The following is a 25,342-nucleotide window of genomic DNA, read 5'->3' as shown; positions in this document are numbered from 1 at the left end:
TAAAGGGTTTGTTTAACTTGCTCTGTATATGTTTAGCGTAATGCCAATCCACATGGATGCTGCATAAATGTGACTTGATGATGATTTAATTACCTTGTCCATGCCAGGAATAGAAACCCTGAACACTTAAATCTGTTTCCCCCCACGTTGCAATATGTTTCAATGCTGAGTCTATTATGAGACTGGTTTTCTGCATGTACTTTCACAAAAAGGATAAATACAAAAGAGAGATTACATGAAAATACCAAATTAATAAAATTATTTTCCACATCCTGAGTCCAAAGATACCTTTGGAACAGCAGTGCATTGTATTAAAAGGTGCCTTGTTTAAAGTTTAATTGCATATGCTTTATGGGTTATTTTATAAATCTAAAATAAATAACCAAAACATGTCAATACTGGTTTTTAAAGTACTTGTTGTATTCGGTGCATGCACCATTATGGAGAACTTACACTCAGAGCAAAAAGATTTGTAGCAAAGCATATGACCTTCTTCCCACTACAATGACCATCCCCTAATTAGGCAATGCATCTGATAGTCATTAACAGGAATGAGATAATGAATCACTTTCTCTCTTCTTTGTTAATTTGCTGTAACCAAGCGGCTAATGGATGTCAGAGCTGAGTGATTGCACTGATTATAGTGATTTATAGTTGCAACAAAACAATTTAAAACCATTCTGATTATTCATGTTAAAGATGCTTTATGTTTTGTTTACTAAATGTTTTATGTCCCCCTTTCTCCTACCCCCAAAGTATTGAACCCCTCCTACTCTGCCACTTTTGACAAAAAGACCTCTTCCTGGAAAACTTGAAAGTTGTAGGCTTTTTTTTTTTTTTTATTGTTTTAAACTAAGCCATTTCATTTTATCTTTTGTCTCTGTATATCTACATATCCAAGTAGATATAGACACAGATAGATAGATGGATGGATATAGAAATAGATAGACAAAGTTTACCCAGTAGAAACAAAAAGCCTTCAGGGTGGAGAGAAAACTTCAGTGGTGCCTAGTTCAAAAGAAGGCAGAAATGAGAGGAAATCAGGCAAACTTCAAGCCACTTACCTTGGGGCTTCCAGTCCCTTCCTCGCCCTCCACAGACACATCAGTAGCCAGAATCTCAGCTTTGATGGTATCCAGAGCCCTGAGAATCCAGCTGTGTTGTCGTTTGATTTGCCTCTGCAGCTCCTTCCACTGGCTTGCAATCATCCGCAGCATGTCCTTCAGCCCTTCTCCAAAAGGAGGGGAAAGCACAAGTTACAGGCTCGACTGCATTTTTTACCCAGGATTGACTTTTAGCCAGTAAATTAGATGACTATTTCAAACAGTAAGCCTAATTTTAAACAACCATTATCAACACCTGACATATAAGCATTTGTCCCCCAGGAGAGGGGCTGGGGGATTTTGTCTTCACAGAAGGCATAAGGACACAAAAACGGGATCACCACAGAGATGCTTGGGTGGGAATCGACTTAGCTTCTGTGCATTGACTTAAAAAAATGCATGTTGGACAAAAATGACCAAGTATAAAAATGACTGACACCGAAGCTTCACTTTCCAAAGAGAAGGCCCTGTGTGTATCCGTGTGGAGACTTCATAGTGATCAGAAAGATGCACAGAAAGAGGCGAAGTGAACTCGATGAGGAATACGGTAAATGGGCCAGAATTAAGACAGCAGTCCTTTCCCTTAGCATGTCCGATTAATGCTGCTCTTTCCTTATTCAGCTGTGGTAAGCTCAAAGAAAGAGCCAGATTATAATTCACCCTGTCTTATGGTCTTTTACTACCAGGGTAAGTATAACCAAATGACAAAACTATTTTTTATTTATAATCTGTTCCTCATAAATACATTAATACTGGGCAAGAGTTGGTTTAAGGCCAAAACTCTGCTAATGCAATGACCAGCAAAAAAAAAAAAACAAAAACAAAAACAAAAAAACCGTGCAAAATGTTCACATGTGCGAACTGGCAGGGAAATAATCGGATGTATCTCATCCGCCTGCCTTATATCGGTAATGATATCTATAAGTACCCTAATGCATATGCATTATAACTATTTGCACAATTCTCATTCATTATCTTAATGTTATTTCCAGGGCACCTACATCAAAAAGCATGTCAATGTGAAGTTTTCAGGAATGTGATTTCAATTGAAACTCGGGCGAACAGCAAGCCCAAAATAAAATGAACAGACCATTTGGAGGCAGTATTTCATCGTATAAGTATCACAGCATTGTATGCAGTATATGAAACATTTATAAATCTTGAAGGTCAATCTGATAATGTAAATATTAATAATACATAAGGAAGTGAATATATGCAGTAATTTACAGCAATGCTTCTTCATTCTTAATAGTCTGGAGACATAAAGGCTTGCAATATTTCAGGAGGATTTACCTGCTTTGTGAGATGCAATAAGCTCGAGAAGTTGGTATCCTTCCTCCTCCACAGCTTCCTTGAGAGCACAGTGACTGTCTACATTCAACTTAAAACTCTGCAAGGAAAAATATGAGCATCAAACCCTGGCAAGGCAGTTAAACATAAAACATCCATACAAAATTACTTGCTACTTTTTATCAAGAACCACACAGCCCAATTTACCCAATAGACAAACTAATTTGCAATACTAAAAGCTATTGATATTTGGGATCTGGGCTCAAAATGTTTCCGTTAGATTAGCAGAGTGCATCTGTTTGGAAACAGCTGACAGATCTAGAAATTCATTAGGTTTTTATGAAAAGTCACATCCCGTAGGCTATATCAGGAGTAGCAGTGTTCTATAAAATATACTGAATTTCTACCAGCACATATGAGCTCTTTTCTTCACTTTTTAAAAATGTTAGTGATAGCACTATTTATGAAACCATAAAAAAATTGGCAGCGTAAAATATATTAGCCTTATGTGCATATATCGAAATCCACTAATAGAGTAAGGGTTGGACTGGCTGTTTCTCAGATATCACACAAACCAGAGAACATCCAGGGGCACTGAGTACTGTACTGAGGAGTCAAATGCTTCCCAAATCTTTTTGATTTTTAAAAGCTTATTTCTTACAGTGAGATTCTGCTTGAAAAATGAATATGTCAGGCACATCAGGGGCATTTTTCACTAGCGACCATCATCCAAAACCCAACAAGTGCTGGTATGGCTGAATCCCAACTCAAGGCCATTGCTTTCAGGAAGCCTTCTGTTGCTTTACGTGGAGTTACAGACTCCCTTCTCCCTGCTCTTACAATGTGTTTCTACTACAGAATTTATCACCTGTATCCTGCTCTATTTCTACACTCTGCTACCAAATTATAAGCAATTTTAAAGAAATTCAAGTTTCACATTCATCTCCAACTCAGGTCAGATGGAAGATGTTCAACAGATTTGCAGAATTCATGGATATCTGTCAAACTGGATCAACAGTACTCTCTGAAGGGGAAGGCTTCCAGTTAGGTATTTCAAGAAACATAGGTGGTTTTCCAAAGAGTTCCCAACTCTGGAATGTTAGAAGGCATTCCAACCACAGCAGGTCCAGTGGAGAGGAATCCTAATAACCAATCTGTTGAGTCAATGGCTAGTCTTCAGGGTGAAAATCAATTCCTTGAGTTGACTAATTAGGACATGAATTTGAAATACTACATGCCAAATGTTGGCTTCTCCATGACAGAGCTCCACAATATACAATATATTTCACTGTCACTGATGATTCCTTGAGCAATAGCTGTATGCAGAGCCCTAAGCTTAGTGTCAAGAATATTTAACACAAGCCTGGGTGGCTCAGTAGGTTAAAGCCTCTACCTTCGGTTCAGGTCATGATCCCAGGGTTCTGGGATCGAGCCCTGCATTGGGCTTTCTGCTCAGCGGGGAGCCCACCTCCTCTTCTCTCTCTCTCTCTCTCTCTCTCTGCCTGCCTCTGTCTACTTGTGATCTCTCTCTGTCAAATAAATAAAATCTTTTAAAAAATTAAAAGAATATTTTAAAAATTTAAAAATTAAAAAATATATATATAACACAAGCTCATAATGATACAGGCCCAGTTAGAATGTAATTTGGATGAAAGAGGTTAAACCACCAAAAACTGTAAAGTTAGGTACATTCATTCGTTCATTAGGAATCATGCATCATGCCTGTTCTGTACACTGGACTGATAGTGACTTAAGGGGTTTAAAACATGGCCTCTGACATCAAAGGGCAACTAAACATGTCCCTAGGAGAAGAAAGTGCAGCCCAAGTCATTGCGGATGTTCAGGAGTGACTCTGGGCTCTCTTTTTCTTAGTGGCAAAAAGGGGTCTTCTTTTTAAAGCTGAGAGGGAAAAGCAGGTTAAAAGAAACTGGATATGAAGGAGATGGAGACAGACAGATCAGAGTATGAAGTATAAAGATAAGAACTTTGACTAAAAAAAGTGTTTGACTCCAAAATGGTGAACCATTTCATCTGACTAAAGGCATAAAAAACAGGGAAGTTTTAGCCAAATATGACAGAAGGAAAACAACGTAAGTTTCCTCACAGGCTGTTCACTCTTTCTCGTATTGTCCTTTTTCGGCTATAGCTATACGGTTGAATAAAATAAAGTATGGCAAAGTAAGGGAAGCCTAATGCTTCTGGTCAGCACAAACACTATGAGCTCCATGAAAAATTCAATATGAAAAATTCAATATTACTTTCTAGCCAAAATATGGCTGCGTATACTTTTTGCCACTGCAGTGGATATCCTCAACTCGGAAACAAGGTTCATGTATGTTTCAGGGAGAAGGGACAAGGAAAAGAAAACCACTTGAGATCAATGTGAGAGTGCCACGATTTAGGAAGAAACCTGTTCTTGAGATTTCCTTATAACTGTAAATTTAGCCTAGTGCTCTCTCTGATTCTCTGTTTACTTACAACAGACTTGTGCTGAATGGTTAGTAATCATGAGCTTCTGAAGAGGTGCATCAGGCCTATGTCTCAGAGCAAAAGAGAACCTAAGGACCTGTGAGTAGGTTGGATAATTTGACATAATTGAAGCCAAGAGTATAGAATAGATGCAGCTGGGTCTGGTTCTGCCTCAAGATGATGTGGAAGCATTTGATTAGGAAAGTGGAAGAGATGAGGTATTCATTATTAGGAAAAAGATAAGCTGATAAGCTTGATGCTGTAGAGAAGACCCATTTAATATATCTATTACCCAAATGGTACAATATTGCTTGATTTTCAGGTGCACCCATTAACCATTAATAATATCAACTAAGGAATTTGTAATGGGCCGCCGAGGAGGCAGCCATGCAGGCACATTAACAAAATTGTCAATGAAATTTCTGGCCACTAAAGGATTCTGTAATAAGCACTCCCCATTCTGTCCCCACCTCTTCCTGAGGGAAGGAAGCTTAGACGGAAGGATTTGCTTCTCTTCCTCTTTCATTTTCTTTTTCCTTGAACCTGATACTTGAACACATTTCCATTCTAGTACTCCTAACACATTCCCTCACCAATGCTGGATATCCCTCTACAACATCCACAGCATTCCCTGAAAATGCAGGGCATTCTCTGAAGATTTAATTTATGGCAACATTATCATAGGTGGGTACCACGTTCTTGTGTCAATGATTATGTGACACTCCTTAAATATGAGTAATCTGGGTTCTAGGAAACTCCAGACCTTTTTTAGTGTCTTTAAAGCAGCATATAACTGAACACCTAGAAGAGAACAACTAAGGAAATGGAAAACACAGTGACTGAGACAAAGGACTGGATTATCAAAGAGATGATATACATCAGAGGCTGAGGAATGGGCACATCCACACCTGCAACCTCTAGCTCCACCACCTTCGATAGATCTGGGTGCACTACTCCTTGGCAGGATCGAAATTTATACCAATTCTACTTTGACCATGATCAGACTTTATATGGCAGTCATGTGGATATGAAATGAAATCAAGGAAATGTACACCTTGGTGGACAAAACTCTGCCAAGAGTGAAGAATGATCATTGCTCATGAGGACTCATAAGATTTGGATCACCTGGCACAGAAAATCGTGGGAAAGACCATACTCACATTCAGAGGCTTAAAGATCGAAAGTGGCTCAGCCTTAGCAGCATTGTCTCATGAACACAGACTTTCAATCGTGCAATGAAATACTGTTACTGTCTGCCAGGTCCATTGATGTCCATGAGTATTGAGATGTTGGTGAACAATCAAAGAGGCCGGAAACAAGTTATTGAGTCTTTCCTGAACAATTTCAGTTTTTTTAAGCACATGAATTAGTAGATATTTACTGGGAAGTCTTTGCCAGGCTTAGAGATACAAAAGATAACAATACACAATATATAATCTGGGCCCATGAAGCATATAGTTTTTTGGGTGAAAGAGATTTAAAAAAAAAAAAGCCAGTAGTATCATAGGACTCAGCATAGCATAAATGTGGAATCAGGGTTTGGTGTCTAAGAGAGAATGGAAGGACCTTAAGCAAAATGAATAGACATATGCCCTACCCAATGAGATTTTTTTTTTTTTTAAATTAAAGTATCACGCTGGCCAAGTAAAACCAAGAGTGTGGGCGGTATTCTGTACAAGTGTGGCAGGTGCTGGATAGGGGCTGTGGGATCCCAAGCTGGGTGCCAGGTTCTGCAGAGCCTTGCAGAGAGCTAGTGGAGAAAGGACTAATTTGTATGCAGGCCTGGAGACAGCATTTATTGTAGCAGGAAGTAGGAAGCCGAAGGCAGGTAGGTGTGGCCGGGGCAGGGTATTAGCAGGAGAGGCGGAAGCTGTGATATGTGGTCATTAACTCCAAGGGCCATGAAAGAGTCAGGGAAGAAGATGTCAGAACACTGGAAACGGATGGGCGCAGTTCTCTGTTCTAGAAAGCTCTCTCTGGTTGTTGTGCAGAGTTGATTTTAAAAGGGCAGACTGGAGACAAGCAGGCCATTAAGGAGGCTGCTATGGTAATACAGGCCAGATGTTTCTGCATGCTCACAATTTTAATTAAAAAAAGGTATGCTTTTCTTCTAAATGAATGAAAGTAGAAAAAAAATGGAGAAAATCTTCTGTCTTTTTAAAGTTTTTCTCAGTGTGTGAGAGCAGCGTGTGCCAGAATTTAGTTCCTTGGCTGTTCTGATGATAAATACCAGAGGTTATTAGTCAGGAGTCTCCCAATGTGAAAGACATATTGAACTGATGAACTTTTACTCCCACTGTCATTTTAAAGAGATGGTATATATGCTGATGAATAAGGCACTTGATGACACTTTTTCTTCACACAAAAGATTTTTACTACCCTAAGAAAATGAAAACTTGCTTTTTTTTTTTTTTTTTTTTTAAACAAGGGCAGGAGGAAGAATGTGTGTTCAATCAGAAAAGCAGAGGCTTAAAAAGTCACCTGCTACCTGCCTTAGGCCATCTCCACCCGGGGTCCCCTCTGTGCCATGCCTACACCATCCTGTGTTCCCACAGGGACTCTTGGTGAGGAAGAAAGCCCCGATCCCCTGGGTTGTAGCTGGAAGCTCCTCTTCTCCTCTCCCCAATGCCAACAACAGAGGATGATCATGTGGTCCTCAAAATACAAAAGATACCTCGTAAATGCTGTATGTGTCAAGAATTGAAAGATTTTTATGAGTAAAACAGTTCTTTAAGAACCTCCTAAAAACCGGACAAGTTATTACACAGCCATTCAAGTTAAGATTGTGAAATCACATGAAAAATACACAGAATGTATTACAAGCTCAAAAAAATGAAGATTCAGAATGGTGTCTGTGACGGCAGTAGAGCTATACAAATGAATAGTCCCAGTGCATGAAAACAGAAGTCTGAGGGGAAACACAACGAAATGTTAACATCATTTGTGCAGGGTAGGACCTGGAGTTAATGTAGCCTGGTCTCACGGAAGGGGTTCTCTGTGCTTCGGCTTTCTACAACAGAAGATGAAAATAATACTGACTTCTAGGTTATTGCGAGAATTAGAGATAATGATTGTAAAGCACTGAAGCAGCACCCGGAAATAAGTAGGACCAAAGAAAAAATCATTACGACTTTTAAATTCATTTTTTCTCTTTTCCAAACATGGTCTGTGGGAAATGGTACTTTACAGTAACTTCAGGCGACAACAAGCACTTCCCGTTGAGGCTCTCTGAACTCTGCAGGTGCACAGACCACACGGTCTTTCTCCAGTGTCACCACCCAGCACAGGTCTGCCCACAGGGGGCGCCCAAACATAGATGCTGCCATCTGAGATGGGGCCAAGGCTGCCTGGACAGAGAGGCCAATGATTTGGGGCTTCCTTCTGCCTCAAGTGTGTGCTCTTGGGCAAAGCATCTAACCCTTCTGGGCTTCTGTTTCCTTATCTACAGTCCAGGCATTTGGACTCAATATTTTCCAGTCCCTGGACGCACTGATTTTATCTTTCAGCCAGACGGTTCAGGATAGGTGGCTTGGGAGGCTTTTTATTTATTCTAAACTAGAAAATTTTCAAAGGGGGAAGAATCCCAAAGGCCATCTAACCATTCATCTACCCCAGGGCAGCTCCGTCCCTCAACCATCCTGGGCAGATGTGTTCATTCTATTTTTAACTATCTCCAGGGAAGTTTCTTCTAACTCCTCATCCCGAGTCCGCAACATTTCTTCTCAGGAATTTAAGAGCTCTGTGCAAAGCAGCACGAGCCTTCCTCTGCTTCAGATTCTTTTGCCAAGTCATCTCTGCAGTGTGGGAGTTGGAAATCAGAAACATTGTGAGAATATGCCAACAAAATCTAGACGTCCAATCAATCATCAAGCCCTGCCAATTAATTTCTCCAACCTCAACTCTTCCATATTGATTAACACTGCCTTTGAGTCAGGCCCTCATCATCATCTCTTGCCAGGTTGACTTCAACGGCCTTTGGTCATGGCCCCTCAAAACCACATTTACTCCTTATTTGTGGCCTGCCTGTGAAGGTGCAGGCATTGTCCTAAGTACATGGGATGTGGCAATGAAAAAGGTAAATAGCCCCTGACCTCTCAGAGCTCACCGTCTAATGAGGGGTGGAGGGTGTGCATCTTAACTGCAATCAATTGTGTCAAGGAGGCCATCACAGCATGGGGATGCTGGTGACAGCCTGGTCTCTGGAGCTGGTTGGCCTGGGTTCAAATCTCAACTCCTCCATCACCCACCCACTGTGTCACTGTAGGGAACCTCTGGTTACTCAGTTTGTTCAACTGTAAAAAGGGAGAAATGTTAGTGCCTACTTCAGGAGATTGCTGTGATTACTTCAGGAGATCACCAGTAGAACACAGTCCGGCCTCTCATAATAGTTCAAGAAAAACCATTTCATTACACAGAATGGCCTGCCTCCAAAACAACTCCAAAAAAGATGCTCCTTCATTGTAGGATAAGGTCCAGCCTTATGACCTACAGAGCCCTCTCCAGTCCCAACCAAGTCTGCTTCTCAGGTCCCATGTCTGCTTGAAATGCTCCTGAAATGCATCAAGTTTCCAGCTTACACCAGCCATCTCACACCTCTGAGATTCTGCTCTTGCTGGCACCTCTGGTAAGAACTGGTATGGACAGCACCCCCCCCCCTTCCCCTGGCTAAGGCCTGCTCATTTTTTAAGATTCATTTCAGGGGTCGACCTCTCTAGCAAGTTTTCCCCGACTTTCTTCTATCCTCCCAGTTTGCACATTGTCCTAAGTATCCCCAGGACATGTGCAGAGCTCAAACCGCTACTTGCTACCATGCTGGATAACTAACTGGTGATGTATGTTTTTCCCAGCCATGAGTTCCTGGAGTTTCTTCTCACTCGTTTTTGAATCCACAGTGCCTCAAACAGTGCCGGGCACACAGAATAAATAAAGATTCATACCAAAAGTCTTCCATGGAGCTTTCAAACTGCACATGGCACTTTGGGAGATGTTGGTGCAGTCACTCTTCGCTTGGAAGTGGTTGATAAATGTCCCCAAATTTTACTCAGTGAACACCATGTAAATGAGCTGTCATGTTCCTTCGCTTACAAAATTACTTGCCAATTACACTTAGATGATCCCAGTGTAATTGCCATGTAAACTGTACCCTGGCTGAGATAGCCCAAATCATCAATTTAACTTTACCCTCTCATCATATGGTATTTACCACATAATTAAATAAATGGTCAGCCGCCACCACAATTGTATATCTCCCCAACGCCATGAAGTGGCTACATTTGACACTGATTTATCAGTTATGACAATACGCAACACACCTCCAGGTATAATATCAGAAGCTTAAAAAATTTGAAAGCACTACAAAACTCTTGAAAAAGAAGTTACAAGTTTATGATCAAAAAAAGAAGCATCATAAAAACTTTACTTTAAAAGAAGAAAGAGGAGGAGGAGGAGATGCAGAAGGAGGAAGAGGCAATAAGATAGAAAGACAAAAAGTCCTTATTCCCCCTGAGGAGACTTTCTTCCTGAAACCTCAGATAATAAAAACATCTCCCAGAATTTGAAGGGAAGGTCAGTTCTTCAAACAAATCCCAATTTCTTTCAAATAAACAGTTGCATTTTGCTGTGTGTGGAAAGCCAAGTGTATTTTACTAAGGTTGACATTCCTTGCTGATCGACTTGCTAATCCCTCATGCAAGAATCAGATGGTGGGAGAGACCCTAGATGCTGACAGCGCCTCCTAGTGACCACATTTTCATTTGCTTTTCTGGATGCCACCTCCACACCGGGCACAGGTAATCACACTGACTTCCCGGCATGGCCACATTAGACCAAATGGATTCACAAACAGAGGTTCTGTCTAAAGGGACTGTTTGACTTCCAGAACACACTGCTCTGAGGCTCTGATTGAAAAAGAGGTCAGTGCTGGCCCAAATATCACTCTGCCCCCCGCGGTGGAATAATTGATGTGCAGCAGCCCCTACAGATGAGGAGTCACTGAGGTGATGGATGGATAGAAGTGTATTATTCACATGTACATCTGCTAATATACAGGCCCCAGTGCAAACACCAAGATTTAAGAATATTATGTGGATTTAGGACAATCCCTGAAGGACTCCACTTCCATTAAAAATTTGTTTGGCAGCCTGGGGCAGATCTATTCCAACTCCCACATGCTTCATGCATTTGAGAGGGGGAACCAAACTGCCTTAAAAATAAATTTAATAAATCTTGTAATGTCAAATCATTAACATCCTGTCTAGTCATATCGTCTTCGTATTTTGAAAGAGCAACATTAACCTGTGGAATTTTTTTTAAAGCTTTCTAATATCTGAGTTAACATTTTTATTCTCCTTGGGTTTTCTACCAAAGGGAATGAATTACATCCTGAAAACAGGAGAGAACATTCCAATTTTTTCCTTCTATAGGCATTTCTCTTGTCACAAATATACCAGACAACCCAGAAAGCTCTGTGACCAGAGTCCATTTTGGTTTGGAAATAGTAGAGGAAATAATTGAACTCACAGACATTTGCAGTTATTGTTTGCTGATTTACAATACTAGTTACAATTTGCTGCTTGTAATGGTTGTAACACTGCTCTTACAAATGTTCATTCATTCATCTAGCAGATATTTTTAGTACCTATTATGCACATGCAAGGCTGGGTGTCAGAGGAGACAGCAAAAAAGACACACAAGCTATCCCCTCAAGCAAGTGACAGTCTGGGTGGCTGGGGAGAAACCCAACCTCTCTAAGGACACTTGAGCTTCGCATACCACATATACTTCTCAGGTCTCCAAGGAAAATGCTCACGATTCCTTCCAAATGAACAAAATATCCTCACCTACAATATGTTTGTTTGCTCTTCACAACCATCTTCAGCAACTGTAACAGTTCTTTTCTGTGTCAGATCTGTTTCAAGCCTGAAACTCTCACCTTAATATTACTTATATTGAGTGCACTGCTTCAAGATTCCAAAATCCTATGTAACCCAGTAGATAAGGAGGATCTGTACATGGGTGTACACTGGAAGAGCAGCGGAAGGGGACGGCACCCTGGCTCAGGTGAGCTAGGTCACGCACTGGCTTCTGTCCATATAGGCTCCTATATGGACATGCAGCCTGGGCTGGAAGCCTCATGGTACAAAGCCAGTCTGCAAACCTTCTCTTCAGCACTTAGCCTATTACTACCCTAAGTAGGAAGAGTTTAATAAATGCAGTGTTTCCCTGGCATCCTAATTTAAAATAACCATTCTGTCCTAAAAAGAGCAATAAACAAAATAATAAATTGGTAAAATGTTTAGCCACCAACAATTTTCAAAACGTGAGAACTGCTGGGTAACACGGGATCAAGTCCTAACACTGAGACAAGCTAAAGTGTATTCCCAAGGGCTTTGAACAATTCAGGATTCCTTTTAAGCTGAAAACGGAATACTCTGTGTCTCCTAGATGGACAGAATTAGACCTATGAGCCAAGGAACGCGGTCCAGGACTTTTACATGGCCAAAATGAGCATCCCGTCCCCACACATCAACATCAAAATGCCTCCATGGTTAGGAATGCCTGGCAGATCTTTCCATTCCCAAGCTACCAAAGGAAGTAACTCAAGGCTGGGAGCTGAGTATTTTAAATACCCCAAAGAGAAGTAATGCTGCTTCCCTACTAAACTCTCAGCTCTTCACCTTAAGCTGATGGGAAGCAAGAGGAACAAGCAAATAGAACTTCAAAGGTCCTATGAGGCCACCACCAGCTCTGCTAGGCAAGGCGAAGGGAAGTGGCGGCCAAACTCATGCAGCTCAGGTTTTTGAAGTCTAACCGACGGTCTCCCATTAGCTGAGCAATACAGTCACTGCTGTACGGTGGCAGCTGCTGGTCTTGTGAAGCTCAGGCTTCTTGGGCCAGTGCTGCCCATCATCTCAGCAGAGAAAGGTAGCCAGGGAAAGGTGGGCACCAGGAAGTGCCCATCATCTGTTAACTTGAAGCAATGAAAAATGGAGCAGAGGTGGAGATAGGAAAGCAAAACAAAAGAAAACCAGTGTTTTTTGGGAAATTTTCCTGTATGGCTAAAAACTGTGATACGTATATTGTTGTTGTTGCTTTTAATGAAACAAATGAGAGCTATTTAATAAAAATGCGATATAATACAAAGTTCTAAATGTAGACAATAAATGCATGAAAGTATCTGTATGGAGATTTTGTTTCTTTTCTTCTTTTTTTTAAAAAAGATTTTATTTATTTATTTGACAGAGATCACAAGTAGGCAGAGAGGCAGGCAGAGAGAGAGAGGAGAAAGCAGGCTCCCTGCTGAGCAGAGAGCCCGATGTGGGGCTCGATCCCAGGACCCTGGGATTATGACCTGAGCCGAAGGCAGAGGCTTTAACCCACTGCGTCACCTAGGCGCCCCTGTATGGAGATTTTGTTAGCCAAGAACATTACCAGTTTAATCCAGTCTGTCTTTATAAGTACTTAGGGTAATGACACAGTAAGGACAAATTTTCAAACCCTCCAGGGTTACCAAGTGTTATAAGAAAGGGTACCAAGATTATAAGCACCGTCTGCAGGATTTGGGCGCTTCTCTGCCACCTTGTGGTAGCCCCCTCAAATTGCAGACACTGATCCTAAAAAGAACCGCGAAGGTGGGCTTTAAAAGCTACCCCAGACACACATACTCCACCTCTGTAGGCACATAAACATGGACTCTATACGCTTTTTCAGACCTGTAGCAAAAGCCATCCCTAGACTACAACAGACTTTCATTACATGGGGTCTCTGAGCTGCTGCAAACAACAGCCACTAATGGGACAAGGAAGAGAATTTCAACTCATGTTAAAAAAAAACAAAACAAAACAACAACAAAAAAGAACCCTGAATGCTCAATGCTGTATTATTTGCAAAAGCATAAATAAGGACACGGCTTAAATGGCCATCATCATGGGAACGATTACATAAATTGTGGCTCATCCACACAATAAAATATTAAGGAGCTGCTAAAAGTAAAATGGGTAGTAGATCTTCATGTACTGACAGAAGGATGTCTGAGATATCTTTAGATACAAAAAGCAAGTCATCGAACAGTATGTATAATATGAATTTTAAAAATTCTTAAAATGTATGCATTTTTACACCAACAGGTCCAAAAGGATACAGAACAAACTGTTTATGCAAGTTATCCAAGGGAGGGTAAGACTTTTCACTTTTATTTTTATGCTCTTTTGTACAGTTTGAATTTTTTTTCCAGTGAAGAATGAAAGATGAAGTTTCCTTCACCTTCAGCACATGCCCCCCAAGCCAGGTCACTGAGCTTTTGTAACATCTGCCCCTTCTGTCCCATGTAAATACTCCTTGTAATGTTCACATTCCCTGGCTCCACACACCCCTAGATGGCCCTAGAGCTTCAGTTCTACTCTACCCAGAGAAGCTGTCTCCCAATTTTCATATTCTTCAATACATTCAAGTCTTGGTCAGATTTCCATCAGCTATGGAGTGGCAGGCCTTGCTGTGCTACTGTCAAGAACATTAGTAGCCTTGGGGAGAGTAGGGAAGATGAAACAGACATTGGCAATGAGGTTGTGACCATTCGAGAGAGAACATCAAACAGAAAACTCTGATCCATCCCCCTCTTGCTCATCTACACGCTCTCCTCTGTTCTTACCTACCTTCCATCTAACCCCGACCCTCATCCTCTCCAGTCTGCCCATGGCATCATTTCATCCTTGCATTCAACAACAGCCTCCCTCATCTTAGGCTTGCTCCACCCATGCCAAGGTAAGCAAGCTCCCGGAACACACTGGTCCTTCCAGGACTGGAATCCGAACATGCTTTTGACACACGTAGAGACCTGATGGCTGCTTATCAGCCTGGCCTTGATGTCTGTTGAGCCTTGGGTTCCTCAAACTGTTGAGATATCCATGTTCTTTTAGGGCAGAACCCCCCAAATAGTGTCCTTTTAACATACTTTCTATTCACATCACAGACTAGGGACTTGTTTCCTTAATACATATAAAACTCCCATAAATCTTGAAGCAAAAATCCAAAGACCCAACAGGAAAAATAGGCTAAGAATATGAGCAGAGAGTTCTCAGAAAAGAAATACAAATGACTCCTAAAAATATGAAGAGGTACTCGACTCCATTTAAAATACAAGAAATACAGGGGGCGCCTGAGTGGCTCAGTGGGTTAAAGCCTCTGCCTTCGGCTGGGGTCGTGATCTCAGGGTCCTGGGATCGAGTCCCGCATCGGGCTCTCTGCTCGGCAGGGAGCCTGCTTCCTCCTCTCTTTCTGCCTACTTGTGATCTCTCTCTGTCAAATAAATAAATAAAATCTTAGAAAAAAGAAAAAAAATACAATAAATACAAACTAAACTACAACGAGACGCTATTTGTAACTATCAAAGGGACAGAGATCACCAGTGTGATAACCTACTTCATAGCAAGGATGGGCCAGTGGAGGCATTCTCATGCCCTGCTGAGTATAAATGGTACAATCACTACCAAGGACAATTTGGCAACACATGAAAACTGTAAATGTGCATAACTTTGACCCAGAAATTTCACATATAAGGTATTTACTCTAAGGATAGACTTAAATGATGCACTATGATGAATATTCAAGGATATTCACTGAGGCACTGTTCATAATTTTAAAAAATACTGCAAACAATCTGTTTTCATCAATAAAGAACCGGTGAATTATGAATAAAGAATAATAAATAAACATAATAAAGAATTAAGTGAATTATGGAATATTCATAAATGGAACACTGTGCAGCCATTTTAAAGGATAAAGTCAGTTCTACATTTGCTGATTTTGAATTATTGGTAACATAAGTCAAGGGAACAAAGTGAAGTACACATATGCATTTGTTTTCAAATACCTTGAACAACTCTGAAAGAATATAAAAAACCAAGGAACACTGGTTGCTTCCGAGAAAGAGAATCGGTAACTGGGGGACAGAGGTAGGAGGCTTACTTTTGACTTTCTACCTTTTTTCTCCCTTCCTTTATTTACCTTTAGAGTTTTGTGTAACATCCATATATTCATGAGTCCAAATTTTAGAAAAAATAAAACCCATCTTAAAAACCAGATAACATTGTCTGTACCAGCATATCTTTCAAATGTTATACTCAAACCCATTCTCCATTATGCACATAGTTATTCGTTCTCTAAGCCATGGACCTCATCCAGTTAATCAATGTCAAACTGACCCTACCCCCATGGAATTTACAGTGGATTCATGTCAGTCTCCTGTTTTAAAGTAAAATCAAACCTCATGGAGTCCCTTTGCTCCCAGAGAAATGTTCAGCCCATTAAAAAGACATTCAATCTCCTTCATCATCAGCCCCAACTGCAAGACCCCAACTTGGTCTCAGCCACACCAGATGGCTCACCTCACCTCCCTTACCTACCCATGATATTTCCTCCCATCTCCTCTCTTCCCCTCTCCAACCAGAAAATCATATATGAACTGCAAGGTCTATATCCAATGTTTTCTTTGAGCCTTCTTTATTCTCAGGAAGAACCAATAAAAACTTCTCTCTGTGCTCCTAACAGTACTTTGCTTATCCTACAAGAATTTTACTGCTCAAAATTATATTATATTTATCATTTATGGCTCTATAGATGACTACATTTAATCTATGGTCATCTCCCTCAGATTGCAAATCCCTGGAAGAAAGAAGCCAAACTCGTTCATCACGTATTCCTAGCACCTATGTAACTGCCTGGCACACACAGGGGCTTGATATATATGAACTCCTCACCACCATTTCTCCCCATGTTTTCTCATTCATCAAACTGAACTAAGAATATTGTTCCTCCAATGCTATTTCTATGTGGCTGGTTAATATTTGCCCAGTATGACATGGTACTACCTATGCAAATTTAGCTCCAAAGTTTAAGCCAGGCCCTTGTGCTTAGTTCTTCTTCCTAACTCTTGCACAGCTGTCTGGAGTCAGCTAGACTGCTTTCTCCTACTAAATATCTAATCGACTACAGATTAAGCAACAACAACAACAAATCATCAACAACAACAACAACAACAAAGAAACCCAGCCCGTTTGTTTTCCTGCAAGTGATTTTATATGACGTGGTACCCATTTGGTGAGTTCGGCATGCATAAGAACTACTTGGGAGATCAGGGTTATCTTTTCAAAAGCAAATATGGACGTGGAATGAAATCTCTAGAGGGAGACCTTGCTGTCCTCCTCCGCTGCATTACTCATAAGCACTCTCACTCTGAAGATATTATGAATTCTCTTAAAGGAAAACATCTAAATAGCCTGCCCAGAACTACTGATGGCGCTTCTATATATGATGCATCTGGTCAAATGTAGCTTTTGGGGACTTGTGTTTCTTTAGCCACTAACAAAGGGGATGAGAGAAGCAACCTAAATGTCCGCCAACAGACGAAAGGATAAACAAACTGTGCTAAATTAGTACAGTGGAATATTACTCAGCAATCCAAATGAATAAGCAGTTGAAACTCCCAACATCGAAATAAGTGAAGGAAACCAGGGGGACAGGAGGAGATGAGAGAGAGAGAGACAGACAGAGGACAGAGAGAGACAGACAGAGGACACATCGTGTTTGACTCCATTCATGTAAAATTCTAGAAAGTACAAAACAGTCTTCATAATAACAGAAAGCAGATCAGTGATTGCTTAAGGGTCAGGGAAAGGCCAGGAGGGAAGGGAAGAAGGAATTACAAAAGAGTCATGAGGGAGCCTTTGGAGGGGATGGCTACATTCACTATCTTGACTGCAAAGACGGTTTTATGGGTGTACACATTTGCCAATTTGTCGAAACTTGTAGATGTACATATTTTAAATGCATACAACTTATCATATGCCAATTATACCCCAATAAAGCTGGTTTAAGAAAAAGACAGAAGTGAGGAAGAAGGGAATCTGTCCGAGAACATACGCATACAATACTGTTTTAAAAGTGGTTTTCAAAGAAGAGGGATGCTTGGTACTCACAAAATACCTTTCCAGAATGACATTTTCCTGAGAATGTCATTTTCTAGGAAGACAGGAATTGTATTTCTGAGAGGAGCACCCGGGTTGCAAGCTGATGATTAATTATCATGGAAAATCATTGATGTATCATCGCAATTTCACAGTATTTCTTACAGTTAAAATAAAGCTCCTTTGTATCTCATAAAGGTATTGTAAAGCTGTAATTGATTTGTGTTGGTAAAAACCCTTGGTTACCATCATGGAAAATAATTGAATTAAGTATCAAAATATAAATGTACAACTTTTGTTATTGTTTTTATGTTTGCTTTTCTTTAAAATAATCACTGTAGGGTGCCAACTCTCCTAACCCATTGTTAAACCAGGGAAGACAGTGAGCTTGTGGGTTTCGTACATCTGTTGATGCAGTGTTAAATTACAGAATCTACAGAGGTGTTTCAAGAAACTCATATAGCTATCTCTACATACAGGATAATCTTGTCCATACCACTCGCCCACTCAGTAAGGAGCAGTAATGACTTATGCAAGTTGCATTCAAGGATATAAATCTCTGGGCTTAGTTGTATACTTTCTTTATGGGAAGGCAGATATTCTTCTGCCTTCTTTTGAGAAGAACAACTTAGTATTAACTCAGCACCATAGTAAGGAAATACAATAAAAAATATAAATGACCGTATTGATCAGGAGGACAATGTAGATATTGCCCTCAGAGACACAGGGTAACTCAGTTTGTTTGAGAGATGTTTACACAACAGGCTGTTTCTAAAGTAACAGACACTGCACGCCGCACAGCAGGGACACAGGAATTGTCCAGAAGTATCATTGCCGATCCACGCACGCTATGCCCTACTAACTGGCAGCCAGTATTTTCATAATTTCAGAAGTCAGAGTTGTGATTACAACTTAACATTCACTGAGCTGGTCTGGAGAGTGGAGTACCTTACTCTTTGCAAAGCAGAGATAAAGATATTCCTATGTTATCTCTCTTCCAACTGATATAATTAGACACAATAATAGAGAAAACTCATTTCAAGAAAGTGCTGATCATTAGGCAACAACAAGGTTGTTCTTTAAGGGAACAACATTTTAAGAAGGACTCTTGGCTATGGATGTAGCATAGAGATCCACAGCAAAGGGGATGGTGGGGTCCACATTTTGGATGAGGCTGTCATTATGAGGCAGGTACACACACATGCAATTCATCATGGGCAGCTAAAAAGAGTTTGGCAACTTATTAAGGCTAGAATATAGTAGTCACAGGCTACATGTAGCAATTTACATTTAAATGTAAGTTAATTAGAATTAAAAATTCATCTCTTCAGTTGCTTTAGCCACATTTCAAGTGCTCAACAGATGAATGTGATGAGTGGCTCCCACGCTGGACAGAGCAACCTTGAATATTCCATTCTCACAGAAAGTTCTAGTGAATGGGTGTGGGCTAGAATGAGGTAGAGGCAACACAGGGATGCTAAGGAAGGAACCCTGTAACAGAGACTTGAGAACGACGAGTGAACAATTGTTTACAAGGAGGCCATGATGCTCAACTCCCAAAGAGAAGCAAGACCCTGGTTCATACTCTCCTAGCCTGGCGTTCAGCAAACAGCCTAGAGTTAAAGCACTCTTTATGTGTCCCCATGCCCTCTGGGACCTCAAAAACTGAATGTGTGTTTCCCATAAAATATTAAATCAAGAGAAATTAAGACAGCACGCTTAATGTGAAATAAAGTTCATATACTCCTGTTTAAACACAGATTAGAATTTCTGTCAGAACAATGCCAGTGAAAAGTTGACATTCTAATTAATACAATTTACATTATAAAGCACTGAATATCTTTATCTTGCTATTATGAAATGCCCTCTTTAAAAAAAAAAAAATCAAGGCTCCACTGAATAGGGAATTGAGTACCAAGGGCAATATTTAAAAACCCATGTACAAGAGAGGTGGTTAGGGTCACTGGCATTTTTACACACCATCAACCCAGGTCTCTAACAAGAGAAGCAATACACTCATCCTCTTACACATAGTTTTGTCACCTTTTATCATTCACGAAGCTATTTTCATGCAGCAATAGGATTTTGAGGCTGTTTTACTTGCAGTGATATAAAACACACTGCAAACCACAAACACCAAAAGACTAACACACCCTCACTCTGCGTCTCCTCTTCTCCCCACATCCACCCCGTCCCCATCTCCCGCTCTCTCATTCTCTCATTTAACAGCATAGGGAACCGTCTGGAACCCTGCGAACTCGCACACACATAGGACTCCCACACAATGTTTACTCAATCCAAATTCTGAGTGTGTAAGAGGGGCAGAAAATCCACCCCACAGTTGGGTACCCAAGGATTCGTGTTCATTGCCTTTGTCAATTTTATGCTATCGGTGAAAGGAATAAAGATGAGATCCTTAAAGCCTGAATTTTCATTTCCTAGGACAACGTGCTTTTTCTTCATGCTTTATCACACTCCACTACTTGGTTTCCACCCCTTCATAATTGATATCGGCCATTTGAAGCATTCAGTAAAAACCTCATGAGGTTCATCAAATGTCCCCCAGTCTATAATTCTTGCTTCTAACATATTCAGAAGCATATTCATCCAAGTATTTCCTACTTCCCCTCCATGGTTTTCCCTGTGCACAGGGACGAGTGTAATGACAGTTGTATTAATTATATGCTGAAAAAACCACATAGCAGCAAAAATGATGGAGATCATCGTTTTAAATATTTTATTAAAATAACCCAGTGTAGAACAGATAATGTAGACCCTCTTGATAATGAGAGGTTCATTAATTTTACAAGAATTCTAGAAAGCTTAGAATGGTCATCAAAATTATCTCTTTCATTTATTTATTTTTTTCAGAAGAGGAAAAACCTTCAATCATGGCTTTAGAGAACAAGAGTCGAGCAAATTTTCTAAGGTATTTTTAAGTAAATGACTTACCTTTCTGGAAAAAGTTTTGAAAAAAATAGCTTGAAATATGGAGGATTTAAATTTCATAGTATATTACTTGAAATGCCTGTAAATTTTCAGCTTCTGCAGTTTACCCCATTAAAACTTGGTTTCATTAGCATATAATGACTTCTGATAAATAAAATTGATATTCCCCATAAACAAACAAGCACTGCATTAAAATCCTTCTATTACTAACAGCAAAAGCAACACAGTCTTGCCTACCAAATGTGTCTCCAGGTACAGCTTAAGGCCATCCGTCTCTGCTTTAGGGGGTGTCCAATTCTCGGTGGTTTCCATGGCTTCATTTAACCACTGAATGAATTCATCCAGCTTGTTTACAAACCCCTTTGTGACAGAAAAGAGAAGGGGGGGGGACAAGAAAAGCATGTTAGTTGATCATTACTTTAAAGCCAGTCTTAAAAATTCCAAACCTCACGGAGGATAAAATTGATACCACTGCTTTCCCATTCTAATTCCACACTGTGGAATGGAGTTTCCATTATTCCTGGTTTGAAATTCATCAAAATGGAAAGACACTGTGCATGACTCCCTTTCAGTTTTTCCCTAGGAACATATTTTTCTGAGGAATTTGGATTGGATTGTCGGGTGTCTTTATAAAGGTGCCCTCTGATCATCAAAACATTTCTGGTGTCTGACAAGTGCCCCCTTACCAAAAAATCAGGTCAGCCCTGCGAGGAACACTCCCCGGCTTTGGGGGATAAAAGCACTCCCATAAAGATGGTGTTCTTTACTCAGAAGCCTATGGAGTAGAGTTGCCTTAACTGAACTACAAATCTATTTCTAAATCACATAAGTGTTTAAAGGGATTTGGATGAGTTCTACTGACAGCCCAACTGTCTGCGGCTCAGTCTGGGTTCTAAAAAGCAAGGAAGGGTAGAGGAGGTGGGATCAATGAGCAAAAACGTAAACACCTGACTCTGGGTGTGTCCTTCACATAAAGAAATATTCTTAGCTAGGAAGCACAAATCACATAATCTAGCAATTTTTCAAGTAATGGTTATAAAAATTTATTGACCATTTAAAAGAACACATCTGTACAAACGGAAAATATTTTTGAAGAAAATGAAAGCCGGGCTATGAACCTAAAGGAAAGAAATGGGGCTGGGCGCCTGCTTTCCGTGTCTAGGTAAACAGCACCACCTGGAGGTTGAAGGGAGCAAGGACAGGCTTCTACACTTGTATTCACTGAAACGGCTTGGGATGCTATTTCCCTATTAAAGTTAACCCGTTCTTCAGATTTGCCTTTTGATTAATTTTGATTAATATTTTTAATGCTTAACTGAGAATATCCTGAGACCAAATTGAGACGAGGTGAAAATTCATTTTCTTTATCGTGCTTCTCAGAAGCTAGGCTTCTGTTACTAAGTTTTCTCCTAAATAATAGTTTAAGATTCATAACTCTTTAATCTCCACAGTTGATTGGCCTCAAAATGATTATTTAACAAAACAGAAAATGGGACTGAGGAGGGTGATAAAGAGAAAGGCAGACAAATAACTCTCAGAAACACATTCCTGTCTGTCAAAGGGAGACAGAGCAGCGATGTGGGCATGGAGGACCACAGAGTCCATCAGACTGTCCCAGCACGCTCTGGAATGTCACTGACCCACCTGGAGCTCGGCCAATCATCCCACCTGGTAGACTACCCTCTGTTTTCTCATGTTGCTAAATGTTACCCAACACTTTCCCTATTTTATCTCTATTGTGCCAAGATCGGAAGATAATTGCACCCATCTTTTTGAAAGCCTACTCTAATCAGGTTGTTTTGGTAAAGCCAATAAGAAATACCATGCCAGAGTCATCTTAATTAGAAGCTAAGGTCTATGCATTTGCAGCTGGCTGGTCTGGAGGTGGTTTAACATGACTCAAGTCCTAGCCTCCAACCCCATGCTAATAACATCACTGAGGTTCCCTTGGTCATCACTCAGAAGTGTTTCTTCCAGGTGAGGTGAAAAACATATCCAACAGGGATGGTTTCATGAATTCCACATGACACATTCCCCTACCAAATACATTTGTCTCATGACCCACCCAACTCACCCTTTTCTCTAATTTTCCCACATTGTATCTTGTTCTAAATGCCAGGAATCCATGCCAAGTAATTCCTTTTGCCCTTTCTCAAATATTTAGGGTATCAGTTTGTCTGCTCTTTCTCCTTTTCTGCATTTCCGTAAATCTGAGAGGTGCTTTGTTAAAATACTGCAGTCTTTTAACACAGATGTTACTTCAGCCTCACTTTTTTCAGTTAAGCCTCCCACCTGTTAAAAACATCACTCCCCAAGTCCCTCTTTCTGGAAGACTGCCCACGGCTCAGAATACATAAGAAATTCTTATCTGACTTGAGGTTAACCATAGATCCCTACAGATGTGTACAGTAAATCTATGAGCAGAAAGAAGGGTAGAGTGTGTTAGAACTGAAGTCCTAATTCTTGATGTTCTCATAATTAAAGGCAGTGAAAAATTAAGATACTCTTTCTTGGCCAGATGGACTTACAGAAATATCATGTAAAGAACCTCAGAACATCAGAGTCTAGATTGCTGATAATTGTGAGATGAAATAGCATTTTATACTATTCAGTAGTATTTACTATTAAATTTGGACTTGAGTGGTTTTATCTGTAAACTGGTTGGTGGAGAAAATTAAGTCAGAAAGTAAATTATTTTGGAGACAACTGATTAAATCCAAGAGGACCAAGAGTATAAGATGTTATTTGAAATATAACCAGTTATATTCTATTTATCATCTTCCCTTCCTCCAAAAAACAAGCAAACAAAACAATGTGTGTCTATGTGATTGCATGGGTATCTCAACACAAAAGGTTAGTCTCAGCCAAAGAGTATTAAATACACTGTGTAACAGCTTTCCTAACGGAACCATGATTACAGAGTTAGCTGAAATCCATGAGATGCAGATTAGGCAAATCCATGGGACCCAAGTGAACCTTTCTGGATGATCTCTCTGCAGAGCCTAGCCAGAGAGCAAAACCAAGACTGTCTGACACAGAGGAAACAGAGGTCCTGTCAAGGCTTCCCTCTGGGTCTCCTCTGAATTCTATCCCTACCTCACCAATTTTCATGTGTTGTACCTTTTCTCAACTATTTTCTCTCCAGTGCTAAAAAGTTTATGCATCATAATAGAAACCTGGAAAGTCTTTGTAATTTTATAATAAAAAGCTAAACACTCCACCCTCTTAGGGAGCTCTTAGCTTTCCACCTCTCCTCCTGCTTAGACGTGTAGCCACAAAAATATAGACAGAAATCATAAAGGCAAATGATTCTGGAGTCCATCCAATTCTTGATAACTTTGTCCCCTGCTGTTTCTCCACCTCTCCCAGCCTCTTGACATGAGCACTGGCACTCATGTCAGTGTTCTGTGTCGTGGACAGTGAATGTCCTGTGTACTATCCCCCTATTAGGAGACGCTCTCCTTAGAAAGACCAACTAAGTGCCACTCAATATACCGAACCAGACAATGTGCAGGAGAACTCAGATCTGGGTGCAAAATATGACTAATATCTGATGCTAATTTTTAGAAGCTCTGCGAGAGCCCTTTGAAATTGTGTGAATGAAGGAAAATGAGGTGACATACATACCAACATAGAAAAATGGGGGAAAATACAAAATTATATTTATTTTATAATACAGATCAAGTTCTAGCATAACAAACACTGGGCACTCATTCACTTTTCTAACACATATTTATTAAGTGCCTACTCTGTGTAAAACACCCTGCTGGACATTGTTGGGAATAAAAAAAACAAATATCACTGCAGCAAAAATTTCAGCAGAATATAAAGCATGTCTCAGCACTGGCCTACTCGACTCAAGTAATTTTAATAGTCGAAAAATTTTGACAATCAATAAAAGAGTTGGACTATTCTCCTGGATTTTTCTGTGAAATGTATTCTGCCTGTATCAGAATTCTGTGTGTATCCAAATTTGTTCTTATTTGTAGTATTTGACCCATCTGTGTTTGTTTCTCTAATATTCTGAGTTCACACTGACTTACTTTGAGAGTCCAAGATGAGTATAAAACTCAGATTTCCATCATGACACAATCCAATGCTGTCATTGCATTAGATAAAAGCACATCCAACTCAGAGCTACAGGCTGAACTGCACACCCTTGGAAGGTGCACACCTCTAGCCTTCGCTGTTCAAACTCCTGCCGAAGTATCTTACCTGCTCAGTCTCTCTCCTGTCATTTTCGACCACCAATTTCCTAGCGGTCCCTTTCTGCCCCTTCTTCCACTATCTTTCTCTGCCTCCCACCAAGCTCTGTAAGGGCACACTGAGTGGGACTCAGTCAACAGGCCCCAGTCTTCCCAGGCCACCCCCTTAATTGTATCCCTTGGGATGGGTTCCTTGACATATTCATATCTGACCCATGTTTTGAGAATCTGCAAACTCTTCACTAAGGCCAAGCCAGGATTCGACACCCAGAAGGAAACCTGGCTGGGCAACGTGAGAGAGAACAGAATGCGCGCAGCCTTGGTACCACCCAATGACCACCAACGGCACACTTCCCACTTTCAAATC

The 25,342-nt window shown here is 40.4% G+C and overlaps 1 protein-coding gene across 5 annotated transcripts in view; it reads right to left on the bottom strand.

The window, feature by feature from the left end:
* AKAP6 (A-kinase anchoring protein 6) overlaps positions 1-25,342 on the bottom strand; it is a 514,317-nt gene that overhangs the window by 208,380 nt on the left and 280,595 nt on the right. For 4 of the 5 annotated variants that reach the window (XM_045067871.1, XM_013047435.2, XM_013047434.2 and 1 more), the window contains 3 exons: positions 21,008-21,130; positions 2,397-2,493; positions 1,065-1,231 (listed from right to left, as the gene is read on the bottom strand). In XM_045067871.1, coding sequence (XP_044923806.1) covers positions 1,065-1,231; positions 2,397-2,493; positions 21,008-21,130 — 387 coding nt within the window. The remainder of the gene's footprint in view (positions 1-1,064; positions 1,232-2,396; positions 2,494-21,007; positions 21,131-25,342) is intronic. The other variant, XM_045067872.1, reaches the window with a different exon arrangement.

The sequence above is a fragment of the Mustela putorius genome, unplaced genomic scaffold, assembly GCF_011764305.1.
Source record: "Mustela putorius furo isolate JIRA1106 unplaced genomic scaffold, ASM1176430v1.1 tig00003898_pilon_pilon_pilon, whole genome shotgun sequence".
Lineage (NCBI taxonomy): Eukaryota > Metazoa > Chordata > Mammalia > Carnivora > Mustelidae > Mustela > Mustela putorius.
Note: the sequence above shows the minus strand (reverse complement) of the source record. Positions and strands in the feature narration are given on the sequence as shown.